The sequence below is a fragment of the Antechinus flavipes genome, chromosome 2, assembly GCF_016432865.1.
Source record: "Antechinus flavipes isolate AdamAnt ecotype Samford, QLD, Australia chromosome 2, AdamAnt_v2, whole genome shotgun sequence".
Taxonomy (NCBI): Eukaryota; Metazoa; Chordata; class Mammalia; order Dasyuromorphia; family Dasyuridae; genus Antechinus; species Antechinus flavipes.
Genome location: NC_067399.1, coordinates 542,282,167 through 542,305,531, shown reverse-complemented (window position 1 = coordinate 542,305,531; position 23,365 = coordinate 542,282,167). Strand labels below are relative to the sequence as shown.

Sequence of the window (23,365 nt, the reverse complement as noted above, 5' to 3'; positions counted from 1 at the left end):
TTGAGAGCTAACTTTCTACTGTTAGACCATTCATGAATCCCGGTAGTGTTTGTCACATAATTTTTTGAAGGAGCTCCAATTCCTGTAATGATTATATTAAATACTATGAGGTGATTTCTAGGCACCACTTTTGGCATTTTTCAGGCAGAAATACTGAGACCCACAGAGGCAAATTCTGCCAAGGAAAGGATGTGGAGTACAACTGCTTTCTATCCTGGCATAAAAATCTTATTTTTCTTGGCTTTGCTTTTTTATTTGATTTTTAAATTTATTTTATTAAAGCTTTTTATTTTCTGTGTGTGGCAATCCTTTCTGTAGTGGCAAAAAACTGGAAACTGAATGGATGCCCATCAGTTGGAGAATGGCTGAACACGTTATGGTATATGAATGTTATAGAACATAATTGTTCTATAAGAAACGATCAGGAAGATGATTTCGGAGAGGCCTGGAGAGACTTACATGAACTGATGCTGAGTGAAATTAGAAGAACTAGGAAATCATTGTACATGGCAACAAGATTATATGATGATCAATTCTGATAGTTGTGGTTCTTTTCAACAATGAGATGATCCAGGCCAGTTCCAATGATCTTGTGATGAAAAGAGCCATCTACAAACAGAGGAAGGACTGTGGGAACTGAGTGTGGATTACAATATAGCATTTCTACTTCTTTTGTTGTTGTTTGATTGAATTTTATTATTATTATTATTTTTATAACTTTTTATTGATAGAACACATGCCAGGGTAATTTTTTACAGCATTATCCCTTGCATTCACTTCTGTTCCGATTTTTCCCTTCCCTCCCTCCACCCCCTCCCCCAGATGGCAAGCAGTCCTTTACATGTTGAATAGGTTACAGTATATCCTAGATACAATATATATGTGCAGAACTGAACAGTTTTCTTGTTGCACAGGGAGAATTGAATTCAGAAGGTAGAAATAACCCGGGAAGAAAAACAAAAATGCAAGCAGTTTATATTCATTTCCCAGTGTTCTTTCTTTGGGTGTAGCTGCTTCTGTTCATCTTTGATCAATTAAAGCTCTCTCTTTATCGAAGAGATCCAATTCCATCAAAATACATCCTCAAACAGTATCGTTATTGAGGTATATAATGATCTCCTGGTTCTGCTCATTTCACTTAGCATCAGTTCATGTAAGTCTCGCCAGTCTTTTCTGTATTCATCCTGCTGGTCATTCCTTACAGAGCAATAATATTCCATAACATTCATATACCACAATTTACTCAATCATTCTCCAATTGATGGGCATCCATTCATTTTCCAGTTTCTAGCCACTACAAACAGGGCTGCTACAAACATTTTGGCACATACAGGTCCCTTTCCTTTCTTTAGTATCTCTTTGGGGTATAAGCCCAGTAGAAACACTGCTGGATCAAAGAGTATGCACATTTTGATAACTTTTTGAGCATAGTTCCAAATTGCTCTCCAGAATGGGTGGATGTGTTCACAATTCCATCAACAATGTATCAGTGTCCCTGTTTTCCCACATCCCCTCCAACATTCCACATTATCTTTCCCTGTCATTCTAGCCAATCTGACAGGTGTGTAGTGGTATCTCAGAGTTGTCTTAATTTGCATTTCTCTGATTAATAATGATTTGGAGCATATTTTCATATAGCTATAAATAGTTTCAATTTCTTCGTCTGAGAATCGTCTGTTCATATCCTTTGACCATTTATCAATTAGAGAATGGTTTGATTTCTTATAGATTAGAGTCAATTCTCTATATATTTTGGAAATGAGGCCTTTATCAGAACCTTTGATTGTAAAAATGTTTTCCCAGTTTATTGTTTCCCTTCTAATCTTGTCTGCATTTGTTTTGTTTGTACAAAAACTTTTCAATTTGATATAATCAAAATTTTCTATTTTGTGGTCAATAGTGATCTCTAGTTCTTCTTTGGTCATAAATTCCTCCCTCTTCCACAGGTCTGTGAGGTAAACTATCCTATGCTCTTACAACTTATTTATAATCTCATTCTTTATGCCTAGGTCATGAACCCATTTTGATCTTATCTTGGTATACGGTGTTAAGTGTGGGTCAATGCCTAGTTTCTGCCATACTGATTTCCAATTTTCCCAGCAATTTTTGTCAAATAATGCTGAATTTTATTTTTTTTCTTATTTTTTTCCTTTTTGATCTGATTTTTCTTACTCAGCAAGATAATTGTATAAATATGTATGCCTATGTTGGATTTACATATATTTTCATCATATTTAACATATTGTGTTAAATTGCTTGCCATCTAGGGGAGGGAATGGGATATTGGAACACAAGTGTTTTTTTGCAAGGGTCAGTGGTGAAAAATTATCCTTGCATATGTTTTGAATATAAAAAGCTTTAATAAAAATAATAAATAAATGAATGAATAAAAGGCATCTCTTTAAAAAAAGCTTTTTATTTTCAAAACATATGCATAGTTTTTAACATTCACCCTTGCAAAACCTTGTATTCCAAATTTTATCCCTCCTTTATCCTCATCCCCTCCCCTAGACAGCATATAATCCAATATATGTTAAACATGTGCAGTTCTTCTATACATATTTCCACAATTATCATTCTGCACAAGAAAAATCAGATCAAAAAGGAAAAAAAATAGGAAAACAAAATGCAAGCAAACAACCACAAAAAAGAGTGAAAATGCTATGTTGTGATCCACACTCAGTTCCCATACTCCTCTCTCTGGGTATAGATGGCTCTCTTCATTATTGAATAATTGGAACTGGTTTGAATCATCTCATTGTTGAAGAGAGCCACATCCATCAGAATTGATCCTCATATAGTATTGTTGTTGAAGTGTATAATGATCTCTTGGTTCTGCTCATTTCACTCGGCATCAGTTCATGTAAGTCTCTCCAGGCCTTTCTGAAGTCATCCTGCTGCTCATTTCTTACAGAGAACAATAATATTCATATACTACAATTTACCTAGCCATTCTTCAATTGATGGGCATCCATTCGGTTTCTAATTTCTTGTTACTATGAAAAGGGCTGCCACAAACATTTTTGCACATACAGGTCCCTTTCTCTCATTTAAGATCTTTTTAGAATATAAGTTCAGTAGAAACACTGCTAGTCAAAGGGTATGCACAATTTGATAGCCCTTGGAGCATAGTTCCAAATTGCTCTCCAGAATGGCTGGATGTATTCACAATTCCACCAACAATGTATCAGTGTCCCAGTTTTCCCACATCATCTCCAACATTTCTCATTATCTTTTTCTGTCATTTAGCTAATCTGAGAGGTGTGTGTACCTCAGAGTTGTCTTAATTTGCATTTCTCAGATCAGTAGTGATTTAGAACACCTTTTCAACTTACTAGAAATGGTTTTAATTTCTTCATCTGAAAATTATCTGTTCATATCCTTTGACCATTTATCAATTGGAGAATGGCTTCTTATAAATTTATGTCAGTTCTCTATATATTTTAGAAATAAGGCCTTTATTGGAACCCTTGAATGTAAAAATTTCCCCCAGTTTATTGCTTCCCTTCTAATCTCGTCTGAATTGGTTTTGTTTGTACAAAATCTTTTTAATTTGATATAATCAATATTATCCATTTTATATTCAGTAATGTACTCTAGTTCTTCTTTGGCCACAAATTCCTTCCTTCTCCACAGATCTGAGAGATAGACTATATCCTTTGTTCTTCTAATTTGCTTATAATATCACTCTATGTCCAAATCGTGAACCCATTTCAACCTTTTCTTGGTATAGAGTGTTAGGTGTGGGTCAATGCAGACCCAATTTTTTCCAATGATTTCCAATTTTCCCAACAATTTTTGTCAAATAATGAGTTCTTATCTCAAAAGCTGGAGTGTTTGGGTTTGCCAAATACTAGATTACTATAGTCAATGACTTGTATCTTGTGAACTTAACCTGTTCTACTGATCAACGATTTTATTTTTTATTGACTTTGCTTTTATAGCACATAATACAGTACCCTATGCACTTGTTCTTTTCATTTCTGCTTTCAGGTTGTTTTTTTTTTTCCTCTTGGGAAATTGACCCAATTTTGTGCATTTTTCTATTTTTTGCTTTAATGAAAAGAAAAAATGTTCAGCTCTGGAATATCTTTTCTTAAAAAAAACCAAAACCCTGTGATTTGGGGGAGATATTTTAGGATAAGATCATTATGATCATAGAATTCAGAACTGGAATGATCATAAAAGGTCATCTAGTTTAATGCCTTCATTTTACTGGGCTTGGATTAGGTGACTTGCCTACAGATTTCCCTTGATATTGTTGTTTTATCTTTTTTCACCTGATTTCTAGTAGACCTTGTGAAAAATTGATATTTGTTATAACTTTCTTTACCCTAATATTGGAATTATCTTTTGGTCATATTTCATTAGTGATGCTCTGGATCCCATTCTTGCAAGGACCCTTGGGAATTGTTTAGGCAGGTTTTTATTATCTTCATTTGACAGTTGAAAAAGCAGAGATGCAGAAAAGGAATTACATAGACCAGATGACACTGCTAATTACTGGTACTGGAGCTTTGTTCCCAATTCATAATTCAGTATATTTCCTTTTCCATTCTGCTGCAGCAGAATGCACTCTCCCAGAAAGTGAGAGTGATAAGTTTTTGTTTGATTGGTCATAAGATAAGAGTAAAACATAATGGTTATGATTTCCTTCCCAAGTTAATGCCTGTCACGATTAACCTCAGTCCTGTAGATTTCTGGTATCTGGAGATGCCTTTGACTAAAAATTTCATCTTTCCTTTGCATCGTACTAGGGACTAGCAGGTCTGCATCTGTTTTCCAGACTGACGAGGCTCTCAGAAGTCTGTTTTACACATTTCATTCTCTGGAACGTGGGTGTCTTCCTTTCCCAGTGTAAATAACGGAACAGCTTGTTCTTTGCTGAGGAAGGCAGAATGTTTACGTTTCATTCTGTTTTGGATCTAATTCAGCTACTTTTTACAACTGAAAAGAACAGAACAAGCAGAACCCAATGGCACAATTACTAATACCACAAAAATAAAATTTGACTCTGGTCATGTTTGTGGAGAGGAGTATAGTTCTTGAGAACTTTCAGGCCTGGAAAAGACAACTTTTGATCTTATTTGGTATTCACAGCAGAAACCAAGAAACTTTATTTTATTTATTTATTATTTATTATTATTTTTTAAAATAACTTTTTATTGACAGAACCCATGCCAGGGTAATTTTTTATAGCATTATCCCTTGCACTCACTTCTGTTCTGATTTTTTCCCTCCCTCCCTCCACTCCTTCCCCCAGATGGCAAGCAGTCCTTTACATGGTAAATAGGTTACAATATACCCTAGATACAATATATGTGTGCAGAACTGAACAGTTCTCTTGTTGCACAGGGAGAATTGGATTCAGAAGGTATAAATAACCTGGGAAGAAAAACAAAAATGCAAGCAGTTTATATTCATTTCCCAGTGTTCTTTCTTTGGGTGTAGCTGCTTCTGTCCATCCTTGATCAATTGAAACTGAATTAGCTCTCTTTATCGAAGAGATTCACTTCCATCAGAATACATCCTCAAACAGTATCGTTGTTGAGGTATGTAATGATCTCCTGGTTCTGCTCATTTCATTTAGCATCAGTTCATGTAAGTCTCGCCAGTCCTCTCTGTATTCATCCTGCTGGTCATTTCTTACAGAACAATAATATTCCATAACGTTCATATACCACAATTTACTCAACCATTCTCCAATTGATGGGCATCCATTCATTTTCTAGCTTCTAGCCACTACAAACAGGGCTGCCACAAACATTTTGGCACATCCAGGTCCCTTTCCCTTCTTTAGTATCTCTTTGGGGTATAAGCCCAGTAGTAACACTGCTGGATCAAAGGGTATGCACAGTTTGATAACTTTTTTTTTTTAAATCAAAAGTCAAATTTATTAGAAAAAAGTATGACTGGTAGTCATTGAACTTAGGCTCAGTCAAGCTTGAAAATTCAATCAAGAGAGAAATTTTTTTTTGAAATGCTTATTTTATTCTATAAATTAAAATTTTAATAAACAATTTTTTTTATTTTATAATAACTTTTTATTGACAGAATCCATGCCAGGGTAATTTTTTTACAACATTATCCCTTGTACTCGTTTCTGTTCCGATTTTTCCCCCTTCTTCCCTCTACCCTCTCCCCTATATGGCAAGCAGTCCTATATATAATAAATATGTTGCAGTATATCCTAGATACAATATATGTTTGCAGCACCAAACAGTTCTCTTGTGGCACAGAGAGAATTGGATTCAGAAGGTAAAAATAACCCGGGAAGAAAAACAAAAATGCAAATAGTTCACATTCATTTCCCAGTGTTCTTTCTTTGGATGTAGCTGCTTTTGTCCATCATTAATCAATTGAAACTGAGTTAGGTCTCTTTGTCAAAGAAATCCACTTCCATCAGAATACATCCTCATACAATATCGTTATTGAAGTGTATAATGATCTTCTGGTTCTGCCCATTTCACTTAGCATCAGTTCATGTAAGTCTCTCCAAGCCTCTCTGTATTCATCCTGCTGGTCATTTCTTTTTTTTTTTTTTTTTTTTTAAATTTTTTATTTAATAATTACTTTATATTGACACTCGTTTCTGTTCCGATTTTTTTTTCCCCTCCCTCCCTCCACCCCCTCCCCTAGATGGCAAGCAGTCCTTTATATGTTGGATATGTTGCAGTATATCCTAGATATAATATATGTTTGCAGAACCGAACGGTTCTCTTGTTGCTTAGGGAGAATTGGATTCAGAAGGTATAAATAACCCGGGAAGAAAAACAAAAATGCAGATAGTTTACATTCGTTTCCCAGTGTTCTTTCTTTGGGTGTAGCTGCTTTTGTCCGTCATTTATCAATTGAAACTCAGGTCTCTTTGTCAAAGAAATCCACTTCCATCAAAATATGTCCTCATACAACATCGTTGTCGAAGTGTATAATGATCTCCTGGTTCTGCTCATTTCACTTAGCATCAGTTCATGTAAGTCTCGCCAGTCCTCTCTGTATTCATCCTGCTGGTCATTTCTTACAGAACAATAATATTCCATAACATTCATATACCACAATTTACCCAGCCATTCTCCAATTGATGGGCATCCATTCATTTTCCAGTTTCTAGCCACTACAAACAGGGCTGCTACAAACATTTTGGCACATACAGGTCCCTTTCCCTTCTTTAGTATTTCTTTGGGATATAAGCCCAATAGAAACACTGCTGGATCAAAGGGTATGCACAATTTGATAATTTTTTGGGCATAATTCCAGATTGCTCTCCAGAATGGTTGGATTCGTTCACAACTCCACCAACAATGCATTAGTGTCCCAGTTTTCCCGCATCCCCTCCAACATTCATCATTATTTTTTCCTGTCATCTTAGCCAATCTGACAGGTGTGTAGTGGTATCTCAGAGTTGTCTTAATTTGCATTTCTCTGATCAATAATGATTTGGAACACTCTTTCATATGAGTGGTAATAGTTTCAATCTCATTCTCTGAAAATTGTCTGTTCATATCCTTTGACCATTTATCAATTGGAGAATGGCTTGATTTCTTATAAATTTGAGTCAGTTCTCTATATATTTTGGAAATGAGGCCTTTATCAGAACCTTTAACTGTGAAAATGTTTTCCCAGTTTGTTGCTTCTCTTCTAATCTTGTTTGCATTAGTTTTATTTGTACAAAGGCTTTTTAATTTGATGTAATCGAAATTTTCTATTCTGTGATCAGTAATGGTCTCTAGTTCATCTTTGGTCACAAATTTCTTTCTCCTCCACAAGTCTGAGAGATAAACTATTCTATGTTCCTCTAATTTATTTATAATCTCGTTCTTTATGCCTAGGTCATAGACACATTTTGATCTTATCTTGGTATATGGTGTTAAGTGTGGGTCCATGCCTAGTTTCTGCCATACTAATTTCCAATTATCCCCTGCTGGTCATTTCTTACAGAACAATAATATTCCATAACATCCATATACCACAATTTACCCAGCCATTCTCCAATTGATGGGCATCCATTCAATTTCCACTTTCTAGCCACTACAAACAGGGCTGCCACAAACATTTTGGCACATACAAGTCCCTTTCCCTTCTTTAGTATTTCTTTGGGATATAAGCCCAGAAGTAACACTGCTGGATCAAAGGGTATGCACAGTTTGATAACTTTTTGAGTATAATTCCAAATCACTCTCCAGAATGTGTTCACAAGTCCACCAACAATGTATCAGTGTCCCTCTTTTCCCACATCCCTTCCAGCATTCCACATTATCTTTCCCTGTCATTCTAGCCAATCTGACAGGTGTGTAGTGGTATCTCAGAGTTGTCTTAATTTGCATTTCTCTGATTAATAATGATTTGGAGCATATTTTCATATGTCTATAAATAGTTCCAATTTCTTCGTCTGAGAATTGTCTGTTCATATCCTTTGACCATTTATCAATTGGAGAATGGCTTGATTTCTTATAAATTAGAGTCAATTCTTTATATATTTTGGAAATGAGGTCTTTATCAGAATTTTTGACTGTAAAAATGTTTTCCTAGTTTATTGTTTCCCTTCTAATTTTGTGCATTTGTTTTGTTTGTACAAAAACTTTTCAATTTGATATAATCAAAATTTTCTATTTTGTGGTCAATAGTGATCTCTAGTTCTTCTTTGGTCATAAATTCCTCCCTCTTCCACAGGTCTGAGAGGTAAATTATCCTATGTTCTTCCAATTCATTTATAATTTCATTCTTAATGCCTAGGTCATGAGCCCATTTTGACCTTATTTTGGTGTACGGTGTTAAGTGTGGGTCATTGCCTAGTTTCTGCCATACTAATTCCTAGCAATTTTTGTCAAATAATGAGTTCCCCCAAAACTGGGGTCTTTGGGTTTGTCAAACATTAGATTATTAAAGTTATTGGCTGTTTTGTCCTTTGAACCTAACCTATTCCATTGATCAACCTAGTCTATTTCTTAGCCAATACCAGATGGTTTTGAGTGTGGGTCAAGGCCTAGTTTCTGCCATACTAATTTCCAATTTTCCCAGCAATTTTTGTCAAATAATGTATTCTTATCCCAAAAACTGGGGTGTTTGGGTTTGTCAAACACTAGATTTTGTCCTTTGAATCTAACCTATTCCATTGATCAACTAGTCTATTTCTTAACCAATAGGTTTTAGTAACTGCTGCTTTATAATATAATTTTAGATCTGGTACAGCTAGGCCACCTTCATTTGATTTTTTTTCATTAATTCCCTTGAAATTCTTGACCTTTTGTTTTTCCATATGAACTTAGTTGTTCTTTTTTCTAGGTAAGAAACTTTATTAACAACAGAAAACCAAAAACATTATACATAGCCTAATCTCAAATGACAGTATCAAATAATAGTTTAGATAGTACTTAAAGAAATATTATATCCCATTTGATTAAAGTGAAGGAGAAACATATCCTTGTGATTTCTTCATACTAGTAAAATGTTTTAATATGAATGGAATAGGAAACGAATACATTCTTTTTTCTCTGCTAAAAGGAGAATATGTTCATATTAATCAACATTTTTTGAATGTCCACAAAAATTGTAGCACTAAAATAAACATATTTATGGTTACATTTTAAAAGAGCAAATGAGAAAAAAATCTAAATAAAATGATAAAAATTTTTCTTGTAAAATTTTGTCTTCTAAAACACAGCTTCTTAAAGTTTTTCTACTCCTTTTCAACCAAAAAATTTTTCTTAGTTTTCTTTTCTTAGTATATTGATATATAAATATTGAGTTATATAAATAAAATAGGTATAGAAATCAAACATTTACTGATAATAAAGCATAATTTCATGACCCCCATGTTCATTGATGATATCCTATATGGAGTCATAAACCATAGTTTTAAGAGCTCGGATCTAAAATACACACACACAGATATATATGTGTAAGTATATAAGGACAAAAGCTCTTCCCCAAAAGGTAGGTGGTCAAAGGATTTGAAGAAATGGCTTTCAAAAAAAATGCAAATTGTTAATAATCACATAAAAGAATGTTTCAAATCTCTAATAATAAGGGAAATACAAATTAAAATCCCTGAGATTATATTTCACAATCTGAAAATTGGCAAATGTGATGAAAGATGAAAATGGTCACTATTGGAGGTGTCTTAGGAAGATATGCATTCTAGTACATTATCAGTAGGACGATGAATCACTACAACCATTTTGGGAAGCAGTTTGGACCAATGTAAATAAAACATCCATCCACTTTTATTTAGAGATTTTGGTAGTAGGCTTATTCCCCAAGAGGCCCCTGAGTAAAAAGTAAATCACCATATACAACAAAATATTTATGTCAACACTTCTTGTGTTAGTAAAGAATTAAAAACAAGGTAGATGCTCATCAGTTGGAAAATGGCTAAATAAACTGGTACTCGAATGTAATGAAATATTTTTGTGTTAAAAGAAATGTGTGTGATAAATGTAAATAAGCATGGAAAGATCTATATGAACTGATGCAGAGCAAAGTAAGCTGAGCCAAGAAAACATTATACATCATGACTACAGTAGTGTAAATTGTCTTATGGAAAGAACGCCAACAAAAGTAATCAAACAAAAAATCATTAGCAAAAAAAAAAAAAAAAAGCCTGTCTTGAAATAAGAGATATGAACCCCAACTCTCACCATACTCCATTACAGAGGTTCAAGAGTCAATAGTATGGCACAGTGCACATATTTTCATACATTTTTGATGTATTGATTAGTTATGGTTATGTTTTTTTCCCCCTGTTTTTCATTTTTTTAATCTTTAAAAATATGACACACCTGTCAGATTGGCTAGAATGACAGGGAAAGATAATGCGGAATGTTGGATAGGATATGGAAAAACAGGGACACTGATATATTGTTGGTGGAATTGTGAACACATCCAGCCATTTTGGAGAGCAATTTGGAACTATGCTCAAAAAGTTATCAAACGGTGCATACCTTTTGATCCAGTAGTGTTTCTACTGGGCTTATACCCCAAAGACATACTAAAGAAAGGAAAGGGACCTGTATGTGCCAAAATGTTTGTGGCAGCCCTGTTTGTAGTGGCTAGAAGCTGGAAAATGAAAGCATGTCCATCAATTGGAGAATGGTTGAGTAAATTGTGGTATATGAATGTTATGGAATATTATTGTTCTGTAAGGAATGACCAGCAGGATGAATACAGAGGGGACTGGCGAGACTTACACGAACTGATGCTGAGTGAAATGAGCAGGACCAGGAGATCATTAAATACCTCAACAACGATACTGTTTTAGGATGTATTCTGATGGAAGTGGATCTCTTCGATAAAGAGAGCCTTAATTGATCAAAGATGGACAGAAGCAGCTACACCCAGAGAAAGAACACTGGGAAATGAATATAAACTGCTTGCATTTTTGTTTTTCTTCCCGGGTTATTTCTACCTTCTGAATTCAATTCTCCCTGTGCAACAAGAAAACTGTTCGGTTCTGCACACATATATTGTATCCAGGATATACTGTAACCTATTCAACATGTAAAGGACTGCTTGCCATCTGGGGGAAGGGGTGGAGGGAGGGAAGGGAAAAATCGGAACAGAAGTGAATGCAAGGGATAATGCTGTAAAAAATTACCCTGGCATGTGTTCTATCAATAAAAAGATATTAAAATTAAAAAAAAAAGTAAAAAAAAATCTTTAAAAATATGAATTGTTATGTGGAATGGCCCTCTGGGAGAGGGAGGAGGAAGAAAGATATTTTAGGAAATATGGCTATATAAAACCTTAAAGGACAGAAAAACACAAAAGAGAGGAAGGATGCAATAAGCAAGAAGAAGATCTGTCTTTGTTCACAGGAGAAGTTTTTCGGTTGGGATTAAAGTTATCTTGAAGACTCTAATTTGTGACTGGATGGAGAAATAAGATTACTTGAGAACAAGATCTTTTTTATGGGTGATAGGAGAAACCATGAGAACATAAGTGAATTGTGAATAAGAATGTATTCACAAGCTATTTCTTATGATGAGATTTGTATGACAAGATTTTTATCTTAATTCAAGACTGTAAAAGCTTCCAGTTGAACAAATCTTACTCAAACTAGATAAGCTTTACTCAAGACTTATGGAATCCTCCTAAAACTGATAATTAGTTTTCTTTCTGCTCAAATTTTATCCCTTTTAGAGTGGAGGGCAGAACCTGGTACACATCTCACAGAGGAAGACTATGGATAGCTGCAGCTGCCAAAAGACCTTCTTCTCAAGAAATCTCAGAACTACAGGATACATATCGCCTTCTTCTTGGAAAAGGTAACTTCTTCCTTTTGTGTGATTGTCATAAAGATGGATATTATTAGCTAAAATTGAGTTAGCTGTTTCACTTTATTTTCAATGTACTCTTATTTGTTTCCAGTTCTTTCTGGATGGAAGGAAAGTTTATCTGCACACAATTTTTTCTTTACAGCCTATCAGGATCAACTGTTTTATAACTTAGACTATCAAACAACATACTTTAAAGTATTTCTTTTGGGAACCTGAAATGTTAGAAAAAAAGAAAGAAATGTTAGTCTTGGTTCTCTATGAGTATCTTTTTGGTGTGTGAGAAAGCTGATAATCCTGACATTTGAATGTAAAAGGAAAATGTTTGTTGGGAACTCTACAATCCTTTGGATTAGGAAGATCTTCCTCCGTAAGTAGAGTTGGTTGGCATATGTAGTAGAAAGCAAGTGAAGATTTCCAAACATGTAGCTTTGGGTTCTGGAAAATGCCCTTCCATTCTCTTGAACTCTTTTTTTCTTCATACTTCTTACTTAATATGGTCATCATAGGGGGAAAAATGAGGTAAGAACTGTAGTATTTTCATATTTCTGTGAACTCATCAATGTGCATACCTTCTGAAGTGAGATATGGAACAATCTATTCATGCCCTCTCATCCTGTATGAATCTTGATTATATCATTCTTCAAAAGAGATCCACACAGCGTGCTGTTAGCTTTTGAGTTCTCTTGATAATTAAGAATAAGAACTGTTCATTCTGATGGAATTCGTGTCTGATTGATCTTTTCTTTGATGGCATTTTTTACATTTTGTTTCATTTTAACATAGGAGCAGCTGAGTTGCACAGTGGATAGAGCATCAGTTCTAGGATCAAGAGGACCTGAGTTTAAATGTGGCCTCAGACTAGGTGACCCTGAGCAAGTCACTGAACCCCAGCAAAAAACAAATATCAAAAAATAACAAGGAAAGCTAGGTGATATGGTGGATAGAATGTTGGACCTAGAATTAGGAAGACCTTAGTTAAAATTAAAATGCCATGTGGGCAAATCATTTTAACTTGTTTGCCTTATTTTCCCAACTGTAAGATCGGAATAATAATATCTTTCCTGAATTGTTGTGAGGATCAAATGACATAATTGTAAAGCACTTGTCATTCTAAGCACTATATAAAAGTTACCTATCGTTATTAGTATATTTTGGATCTCTTCTATTTTTTTAGATGGGAGCCTTTAAATAGTAGATTGCTGTGCTTAATCAAATGCAACTATATTATCACTAAAAAGTAAGCATTGTGGAATCTTGTTCCTTTATATCTTTTATATTTACAGTGTTACTGTAAAGATATAGTTGACAATATAACAACATTTTCCTTTTTTTTACCTTTATCAATGATACCCTTGATGCATATATGACTTATTTTTATTAAAATTTTGTAGATAATGAATAAGTGAGCATTTGAATTGATATTTATTTTTTCTCAGACATCTTTTTTTGTTTTACAGGTCCATGATTTTTTTCAGGACTAATTGCATCCCCTCATAGGCAAACCTTCAATCACTCTACTCATCTTTTTTTTTTTTTTTCTTTAGTGATATTTCTGTTTCCTCATTTAACATATCAGGTACTCTGATGTTTGCCCATAAGACTCTTTTAAGTTTATTTTTCTTTCTGCTATCCTTCAAATTTCAACCTTAAATGCCTTTTCGATGGACATAATTAATCAAATCTCTCACCAAGCTTTCTGAAAACTTGTTTTTCCCTATAATGCTGTTTTATGAGTTTTTAATCTATCATTTTTCTCTATAAGAGTTTACACATGAGTTCATATTCTACATTGATCTGGTTGCTGGGAGACAGAAGGGTTTGCTAGCTGAGGCCATTTCTGTTCTTTTTTGGCCTTGTGATGATTGATTTAAATCAATTAAATGTCCTTTGGGAAGGGTACTAGCCTATGTCGATATTTGTTCTTTCATCTAGTTCCCTTTTTTTGGCAGTAGCAGCTTATTTAAACAAGTCAGTTGCATGCCATAGTTTCTTATTTGTATTATTCAACTGGTATTTATTTTGGCCTTTACTTTCATAAGTCAATGGCCTTTTTGTACACAAGAGAGCTGATTTGAAAATTTCTTCTAAATGCCAACCAGTCATTTCTTCTCCATTAAAATGTAATTAACTTCATTTTTAATTATATTAATTGATGTTCACTACATCTTATGCCCCATTTCCTCTGAAAGAACATAATGAGACTTCTGTCTAATCTATGAGCATAATTATAGGTCAACTTTTGCCTTTATTTTTTGCTCCTGGACTATGTTTTTTACCTTCTACTATAGGCACCTTTGCTTTAAAGTAATGGAGTATAAGATAGATTTATACTGACTTAATTTGAAGGGGCTTACTGATAATTTTAGAATTGCTCTTCATACTTTGCAACAGACATTCATGCAGATAATTGCATTTATTTTCATGGTGATCATCTTGCTGATTCTTCTCATGAGCACTATCATATGATTTCATTGACTCAGGAGAGGATGTAGAGCCAAGATGGTGGAGTAAAGGCTCAACCTCTCCCCCAAACCACTCTAAATTCTTTTTAAAAAATGACTCCAAACAAATTTTAGAGCACTAGAATACCCAGAAAGACAGAGTAGAACATTTTCTGGCTGAAGGCAACTTTAGAAAGTAAGCAGCAAAGATCTGTGACTTCAGACTGTGAGTCCAGAGTGCATCCCTGGTCCCAGCCCTCACCTCAGCCTTGACCCCTACCCCCACCCCACGCCAGCAGAGCAGGACTAGGGACCTCTAAATCAGCTTCAGTACTGGCGGTTTCTAGACCTTACAACCCAGAGACACCAAAACTTGAAGGTCAGCAGAAAAGGTCTATGGAGCCAGGATGGGAGCCCAGCACCAGTTCCAGCATCAGCAGAGCAGGACCCTGCTGCTTCAGCACACTAGATCTTACAGCTACAGTGGGGTGGGGACACTGCTAACAGCTCCAGGGCAGAAAAGAGGACTTGTGGTCTGGTCACTAGAAGCATCTTAGAGGACAGCTGCACAACCTTTCTGAAGCTTGGAACAGTACACCCTCCACCCTGGAAACATAGCCCTACTTTAACAAAGAGTGAAATGTCAAGTAATAGGCTAGGAAAATGAGCAGGCAGCAGAAAAAGTTTCTGACCATAGAAAGTTACTAAAGTAACAAGGAAGATCAAAAAACACTCACTTAAATAACCCAGGAAATGATACTTTTTGTTGCTCTAGGATACACAAAAAAGACAAAAAAGACTACTTGATTCTCCCAAGATGAACCTCTAATCTATCTTTCCATATAATTGCAACTTTCTTTTGTCTTCTGGTTTTATTTCTAGTGAAAATGTCATGATTGATATGATTCCATCCTTTTATAATGTATCTACTCATTGGGTATTTGAAAAAGTTTTCTTATTTAAATTATCAGTAGTTACATTATTTGTAGAAGGTCTGATGGGAATATTAGTATTCTCTGCCCATTCTGCTCCCATTCCACCCTTATTGTTTTTTTTTTTTTTTAATTTTAATTTTATTTTATTTAATAATAACTTTGTATTGACAGAATCCATGCCAGGGTAATTTTTTACAACATTATCCCTTGCACTCACTTATGTTTCGATTTTTCCCCTCCCTCCCTCCCTCCATCCCTCCCCCCCCCCAAGATGGCAAGCAGTCCTATATATGTTAAATACGTTGCAGTATATCCTAGATACAATACATATTTGTAGATCCGAACAGTTCTCCTGTTGCACAGGGAAAATTGAATTCAGAAGGTAAAAATAACTCGGGAAGAAAATCAAAAATGCAAATAGTTCACATTCGTTTCCCAGTGTTCCTTCTTTGGGTGTAGCTGTTTCTGTCCATCATTTATCCATTGAAACTCAGTTAGGTCTCTTTGTCATAGAAATCAACTTCCATCAGAATACATCCTCATACAATATCGTTGTCGAAGTGTATAATGATCTCCTGGTTCTGCTCATCTCACTTAGCATCAGTCCATGTAGGTCTCTCCAAGCCTCTCTGTATTCATCCTGCTGGTCATTCCTTACAGAGCAATAATATTCCATAACATTCATATACCACAATTTACCCAGCCATTCTCCAATTGATGGGCATCCATTCATTTTCCAGTTTCTAGCCACTACAAACAGGGCTGCTACAAACATTTTGGCACATACAGGTCCCTTTCCTTTTTTTAATATCTCTTTGGGCGTCCTTATTGTTGAAGAAGTAGAAAGACATTCAGGATTAAGTTGAGGCAGAGTTAAAATTATGCTGTAATAATATTTCTATACTTCAGGCCTCATCAAAAATCAATAATAAGCATATATTTCCTTTAAAAGGTAGTAGTTTGGCTTTTTATGATTTCTTTTTGCCAGGAAAATAATTTTTCTCTTGATATCTATGGCAGCTGCCTTTATTGCCAAATCTGTGCTTGTCTTAAGAATTATATACCCAACGTTATCCACAGGGCAAATGCAGCCTGCCTGAGAATATTTTTCTACTTAGCTAGCATGAACTCATCAGTAGATTAGTAGTTCTTAACTACCTGCAATGTCTGACTCTATGTCCAAATTCTGTGTCCAATATTTGAGCTTCTTTGTCTCAGAAAGTACATTTTCTTTCACAGAATTGTTAAAATCAATATTATAAAGAGCCATCAATAAGCCTAGAGTCAAAATTTACATGTACTTTGACTCAGTACACCTGGCAGTGCTCAAAAGTAGTTTAACCTATTAAATTTGATCATTGAGTTGATCAAGACTAGTCAATAATTAGCATTAGCTGCAAACTTTTGTTCACTCATGTATTTATTTTTTGGTCAAGGCACTTGGGATCAAGTGACTTGTCTAAGGTCATGCTGTTAGTGTTAAGTGTCTGAATAGGGATTTTGAACTCAGGTCCTCCTGACTTCAGGGCTGGTGTGCCATCTAGATGTTTCCAAGACTTTTCTTTTTTTGTTTTTTAGGTATAAACTTTTATATGAATAAAGTTGAAAAATGTTTGGACTGCTTTTATGTTATTGCTAAAACTTTGATTTTTTTTTGCTTTGCTCACCAACTATGTATTTTACTATTGATATCAATAAAAAATTTAACATGAGTGCACAAATGGATTTCTAATCATGTAGCTCATTACTAAAAAAATTTGGATACCTCTGTTCAGTGAAATTGAGCAAATTTGAAATGCTAAAGATGAGACTGAGGGACAATGAAATATAACTTGCTTGAGGCTGAGGACTCTTATCTTTATAATAAGTTAATTATTAATTTTTTTTTGTCAGTGGAGAGTCAGCAAGGTCTAGAACTACTGGAATGTGAAAGTAATAGTATGTGAGACATTAGAATTATAAGGAAAAAATATTCATATGGAAAGACAAACATACCAATGTACTCTTTGTGGAGCTGTAAATTGATCCAATTATTCTGAAAAGCAGTTTGAGATTATGCTAAGAAAGTGACTAAATTGATTATATTCTTTGACCCAGTGTTCTGCTGCCTTAGTCATATACTCCAGAAAGGTCAATGATAAGCAGAAAGGCCCCATATATAAGAATATATACTTATGGTAGTATTTTTTTTTTATAGCAATAAAGAATTGGACAGTTGAAGAATAGCTAAGGAATCTGTGGTGTGTGTATGAAATGGAATAGTACTGTATTGTAGATAGAGGAAAGCAGTGAATATAAGAAATACAAAGAAATATTGAGACATTTATATTAGAATAACAGATCCATCCATTTAGAGCTGAAAGTGACCTTAGAAGCCATTAAATTCAACCTCCCATCATTTTGTAGAAGAGGAAACCAAAGATTTGAAACTGAACTAATACAAAGTATCATAAGAAGATTCAGCAAAACAGTGTGCACAATGACCACAACAATGAAAATAGAACAACAATGAAACAATTAAGAAATATATGCTATGAAATTATAATGACCACGGCTCTCCCAAAGATTTGTGAGAAGCCACTTACCCTGCTTCTTTGTAGAGATGTGGGAGACTATAAGGGTGTAATATAATATTAGTTTTTTTCTGTGTTGATTGGTTTTACTGAAACTTTTTTTCTCTTTTTTGTTTTTTTGTCATAAGGGATAGCTTTTTTGGGGAGAGGAAAGGGGAGGAAATATTAGAAAATGTAAGTAAAATGAAATCACAAGATATAAATAAAACCTTTTTTAAAGGAAAAATATTATCAGCTCTATATATCTTTTGGTAGATAAAATCAGGAACTCATCAGATTTTTCTTAAAATGAAAAAAAAAAAAAAAGAATTGTCAAATAAACACCTCTTCAAATTCCTTAACTATCCTTATATCAATGAGAAAATTTCTTGTTTGGTCATTTTAGTTCTGACTCTTCATGACCAGGTTTTGAATTTTCATGGTAAACAGATATTAGAGTGATTAGTCATTTCCTTCTCCAGCTTATTTTGCAGATGAGGAAACTGAGGAAAACAGTGAAGTGACTTGTCTAGGATCATAAAGCCAATAAATGCCTGATGCCGGATTTGAATTGACGTCTTCCTCACTCTAGATCTGGCACTCTATCCACAGTGCCATTTTGCTGCCCAAAGAAAAGTTATCTGCTTATAATTTAAAACAGGTTTCTAAAGTGCACTATCAGAGAAAACATTTATATAATTTTTTAAAAATATTCTTGATTCAGATTTGGAATTTCCCAGTGATTATCCATCAGGATGTCTTCTCGGTTGTGTGGATTTGAATGATTGTTTGCCTCAGGAACAATTTAAAGAACAGGTGAGTGGATGATACTTATGTAGGAAGATGTTTGGTTTGTTTCCTTTAAAATGTACTGATGGAATTAACCTGCAAATAAATGCTTCATTATTGAAATGTAAAAACACAATTTGGTGTAGTGAAAAATGAAAGAACCCAAATTTGAGGTCAGATTAACCTAGTTTAGATCCTGAATCTTTTACTTACCTGTTTCCTTGACAAATCATTTATATTTCACTGCTTATTTTTATTTCATCTGAAAAATGAGAAGAGGAAAATGGAAGGGATGGTTGTGAGTAGTACAAGTAATCTAAGTTCTTTTCTTGCTCATAGTCTTATATTCTAGATAATATTAAGTGGATTTAGAAAATGTGAAGAGGCTTATGCAAAGTTAGTGCTGGGGAATGAAAAAAACAAAGCAACAACTGAGAAAACTTAAATAATTATTGTTATGCAGCAGTTCTACATTGTGGGGAAAAAAGAAAATTATTAATCTGTTTCTGGCTTTCCCACAATAGGAAAAGAAACTAAAACCTTGTTACCAAAATCTTAGCAACAAATGTGACAAAATTTTCTTTCCTTCCCCATCAATTATTTTTCTTTCTGTTGAAAAGAAGGATCTGATTATCAAACTGATTAAATTGGATAATAGAATGTAATTTATGATGCTCTTGGGGCAAACAGTCCAAGCTAGAGACTTATGCTTATGGCTAATATATTTTAAGGATCAACCTTGACTTTAATTTTGTCTTTTGTCTTTATTAAATTTGGCCTAATTAATTTAGAATGTTTTGAACAGCAGAGGGAGCTGAAGGCCTTTGGGATAAAGTCTTAATATCTAATGTCTCAGGGTTTATAACATGACATTCTGGAAGAAATCCAAAGTGGGGAAGTTCATCCCTGGATCATGCTTTAATTGCTTTCCTAACAGTCTAGCTTTCTGTATAGCTGTATAGCTTGTTTGTTACTAGAAAGGAAATGTTCTTTAGCTGAATAATTCTCAGTGGAACTTTTTTCCTTTACAGCTTTTTTGTCTTTTTTTGTTTTTATCTTATTATCTTCCTTTTTGTATTTCTTCCCTGTTTCTCCTGTCTATAGAGAGTTTTAAAAGATAAAAGCTATTTTCTTTATGTGCTCCAAATAACATTTCTTCTAAGGTCTACTTGCTCTTATTTTTGTTTGATGATAACATCTCTTTAATCCTATTTCCTGTGCCCTTTTTGTGTGTAAACAGTGTTATATTCATGTTTACAGTATACATATACAGACCCAATTATTTATTCTCTATCTTGTCTGTATTCTTTCCATTAAACACTGGGACCCAGACCTAGGCAAAATTATGAAGTAAAAACAATCTTGTCTTCATATCTTCCCCTATTCACCATCCCTGTTTCAATTTTCTTTTCTATAATTTTTTTTCAATTTTTTAAATTGTTCTCATTCTCTCAAGTATAGAGAAAAGTCACTAGCATCTTTGTGTGAATTATTTTAATAGTATACAATCCCAATTAATTTACATTTCAAGAGAATCTCATCAGATTTCTGACGCTACCTTATTTTTGTGTCTGTGAGAGAGAAAATTAGTAGATTTATATTTTTGGAGTTGATGCTTTCTTCCCCTCCAATTACTCTTTAGGTAACAGGCACAGGATCATATCTACCAGTTTTGTTTTGTCTTTTTTCTTTTCTAGCCTAAATTAGCAAGAAAGAGGTGGAAGACTTGCATTCAGTAGTATAAAGTACTTTTGGAATAATGGAAATATTCAATAATAACAGACCACTTGGCTCCTCAGAAGTGTCCAATGAGGTCAGCACTTTTCATCATCTTTAGGTTCTATAATATTTTCTTTCCTGGTATGAGTCACCTCTGGATCTGTAGCAATTCTCCCATCTGTTCCCAGCTGTAGAAATTGGCAACTCACTTTATGAATTCCCTTGATTTTTAGCGTTATACCAAATTGCCAGAAGCTTATAGTTTTTTTCATCATCAGAAGTACCCAATTCCGCTAGTGTCAACCTTTTCACTTTTTTCCTTTGTAATTGAGCACAATACTTGAATATATATCTGAACCTTATACAGTCTTATTCTGGATTTCCTCATGTTAACTAATTTTTAAAGATCTGACTTGTGAACTGCTAAGATCATCCAGATGGCCAAACCTGGGTCTGTTTGGAGTAATGTTCCTTAAGGTATGGGAGTAGTATTATTTCTCTCTTCTGAAAAAGTAGGGGTGTCAGGTAGGAAAGATGACTAGTCCAAGCCTGTTATGCTACCCCTTTTATTTTTGTAACTGTGAAAGCAACACTTCCTAATTTATTTCATAAATTTGCTGTTTCCTACAGCCTTAAAAGGTCCACATATTGTATGATGTCTTAGACATTTCTGGGAAGCAGCATGGTACAGTCAGATTAATATTAGGTACATATCTGGATTCAAATTCTATCTCACACAGCTCTGTGAATGTGAGCAAAGCTCTTACCCTCTCTGTGCCTTGGTTCTTTCATTTGTTATCATTTCCTCCTTATTATCTGGATTTAATTATCCTTATAAAGACTACCTCACTGAGTTATTGTAAGGATCAAATGAAATAATTTATGTAAAGTGATTTGCAAACCTTAGAGTACTATGTAAACATTTTCTCTTATTAGAATATGAATACCAAGGCAGGGGTTTTAAACTTAATCTTTTATATAACTTTGGTCAGTTCTCGTCTCTGTTTTATTGCTTAAGTTTCCCTTTCCTTAGCCCAGCACTGTTATTTATTTCCCTGTCTTGTGGCCTTGGCCTTTCCTAGATAAGTTAAAATATCATACATATTAACTGTTCTTTGGTATAATATGATCATCTGAGTTCCTGAAATCCAAGGAGAGGTTTTATTAGTGGAAGTTTTAAAGTCGAGTGTGGCTATACTGGGTAAGTGGCTTTTAAAATGTGTGTATAAAATGTTTTTCCCCAGGCTGAGAACATATATGCCTTTCATCCCCCATAGGTAGTGTGGCTGGCATGGTTATTCCATGCCAAAAGGAATCCCTCTGGGTTTCTCAACAGTGGCAAGTGCTCAACCCTCACAAGAGTAGGAGTGAAACTGAGAGACCTTAAGAGCTCAACTGTGGAGAGAAAGGGAAAGGATGGCTATCTAATAAAGCTTTTCTTGCATTCCCCTGGAAGAAACCCATGCTGTTTGCCAGCATTTTATCTGCCAACAGCAGATGTAAGCTCTCAAAAACAGCAGGGAGGATGTTGACTGTAACAATGCATCAAGGCTTTGGTTTGTAACCTCAAGAGTAAGGCAGTTAACTTTTTTTTTTTTTAACAAAAGACATTTTGATTGCCAAATCCATAACCATTAGCAGCTGTGGTTGTGAGCAGAGCTTTTTCCTCACACGGTATAGTCTAGACCTAACAGGCTTTCAAACAAAAAGTTGGGTTTTTGACTTTTGTTTCTACGTGTAAATTTCTGTGTGCTATTTTTATTGCTACATTCAGTCATCGACCAATCTGATCTATCTGAAATTTCAAGTATCACTGATTTTTTTTCCTGAACTGAAGCCATCATCCTTTTGTTTGCTGCTGACCTTAGTTCATTCTTTCTTCTGACTAGCATAATAATCAAGACTTCAAATCCATGCTAAGGTGATTCTAGTACTAAATACTTTTGTGCTGTTGCTGTGATATCAGTAGAAGGGCAGTTGTCCAGTGAGGAAAAAGATTATTATTTGGATTCCTTTCTGTGTGATTGTGTTCAAGCTCAAAGAATTTAACTTTCTAAAATTAGAGTCAAAAGTTTTTATAAAAGTGAGTTTTCCATGCATGTATTGGTCTACCTACCATTTGGGGGAAGGGGTTGGGGGAAGGAGGGGAAAAGTTGGAACAGGTTTTGCAAGAGTCAGTGATGAAAAATTACCCATGCATATATCTTGCAAATAAAAAGCTATAATAATAAAAAAAAGAGTTTTTTAAAAATCAGGATATTAGTGTGAGACTGAAAAAGAAATTAAAAAAGGAAACAATATTTTAACCTAGCAAAATTAGGTACTAGATTTCTTTTTGTCTAAAAATGTGAAAATGTTTCTCCTAGTCTCCTACTGTGAAAAGACTTCTTAGGATTTAGGCCTAGAAATCCAAAGGAGGTAAAGACAATGTATGTCAGCAAAGCCCTCATTGTATGAGGATCTTTCACAATTCTTTGGGAACTTAAATGTAATAGAAAACCATTGGTACTCTATGCAATTTTCTTAAAATCCCAGCATATTTCTTTGAGATTAAGTTATTTTCAGAATTCTCATGAAGGCATGAGCGTTTATCAGAGTATCTGCCTATCTTTAGAATTATCTTTAGTCTTTTTATCAGAAGTCCATTTGAATAT

The 23,365-nt window shown here is 34.4% G+C and overlaps 1 protein-coding gene across 6 annotated transcripts in view; it reads left to right on the top strand.

Annotated features, from left to right (window-relative positions):
• Positions 1–23,365, top strand: part of TRIP4 (thyroid hormone receptor interactor 4) — a 59,409-nt gene that overhangs the window by 20,216 nt on the left and 15,828 nt on the right. For 4 of the 6 annotated variants that reach the window (XM_051980871.1, XM_051980874.1, XM_051980872.1 and 1 more), the window contains 2 exons: positions 12,139–12,263; positions 18,928–19,019. In XM_051980871.1, the coding sequence (XP_051836831.1) occupies positions 12,139–12,263; positions 18,928–19,019 (217 nt within the window). Of the gene's footprint in view, positions 1–12,138; positions 12,264–18,927; positions 19,020–20,689; positions 20,806–23,365 lie in introns of all 6 variants that reach the window. The other 2 variants (XR_007951041.1, XR_007951042.1) reach the window with 2 other exon arrangements.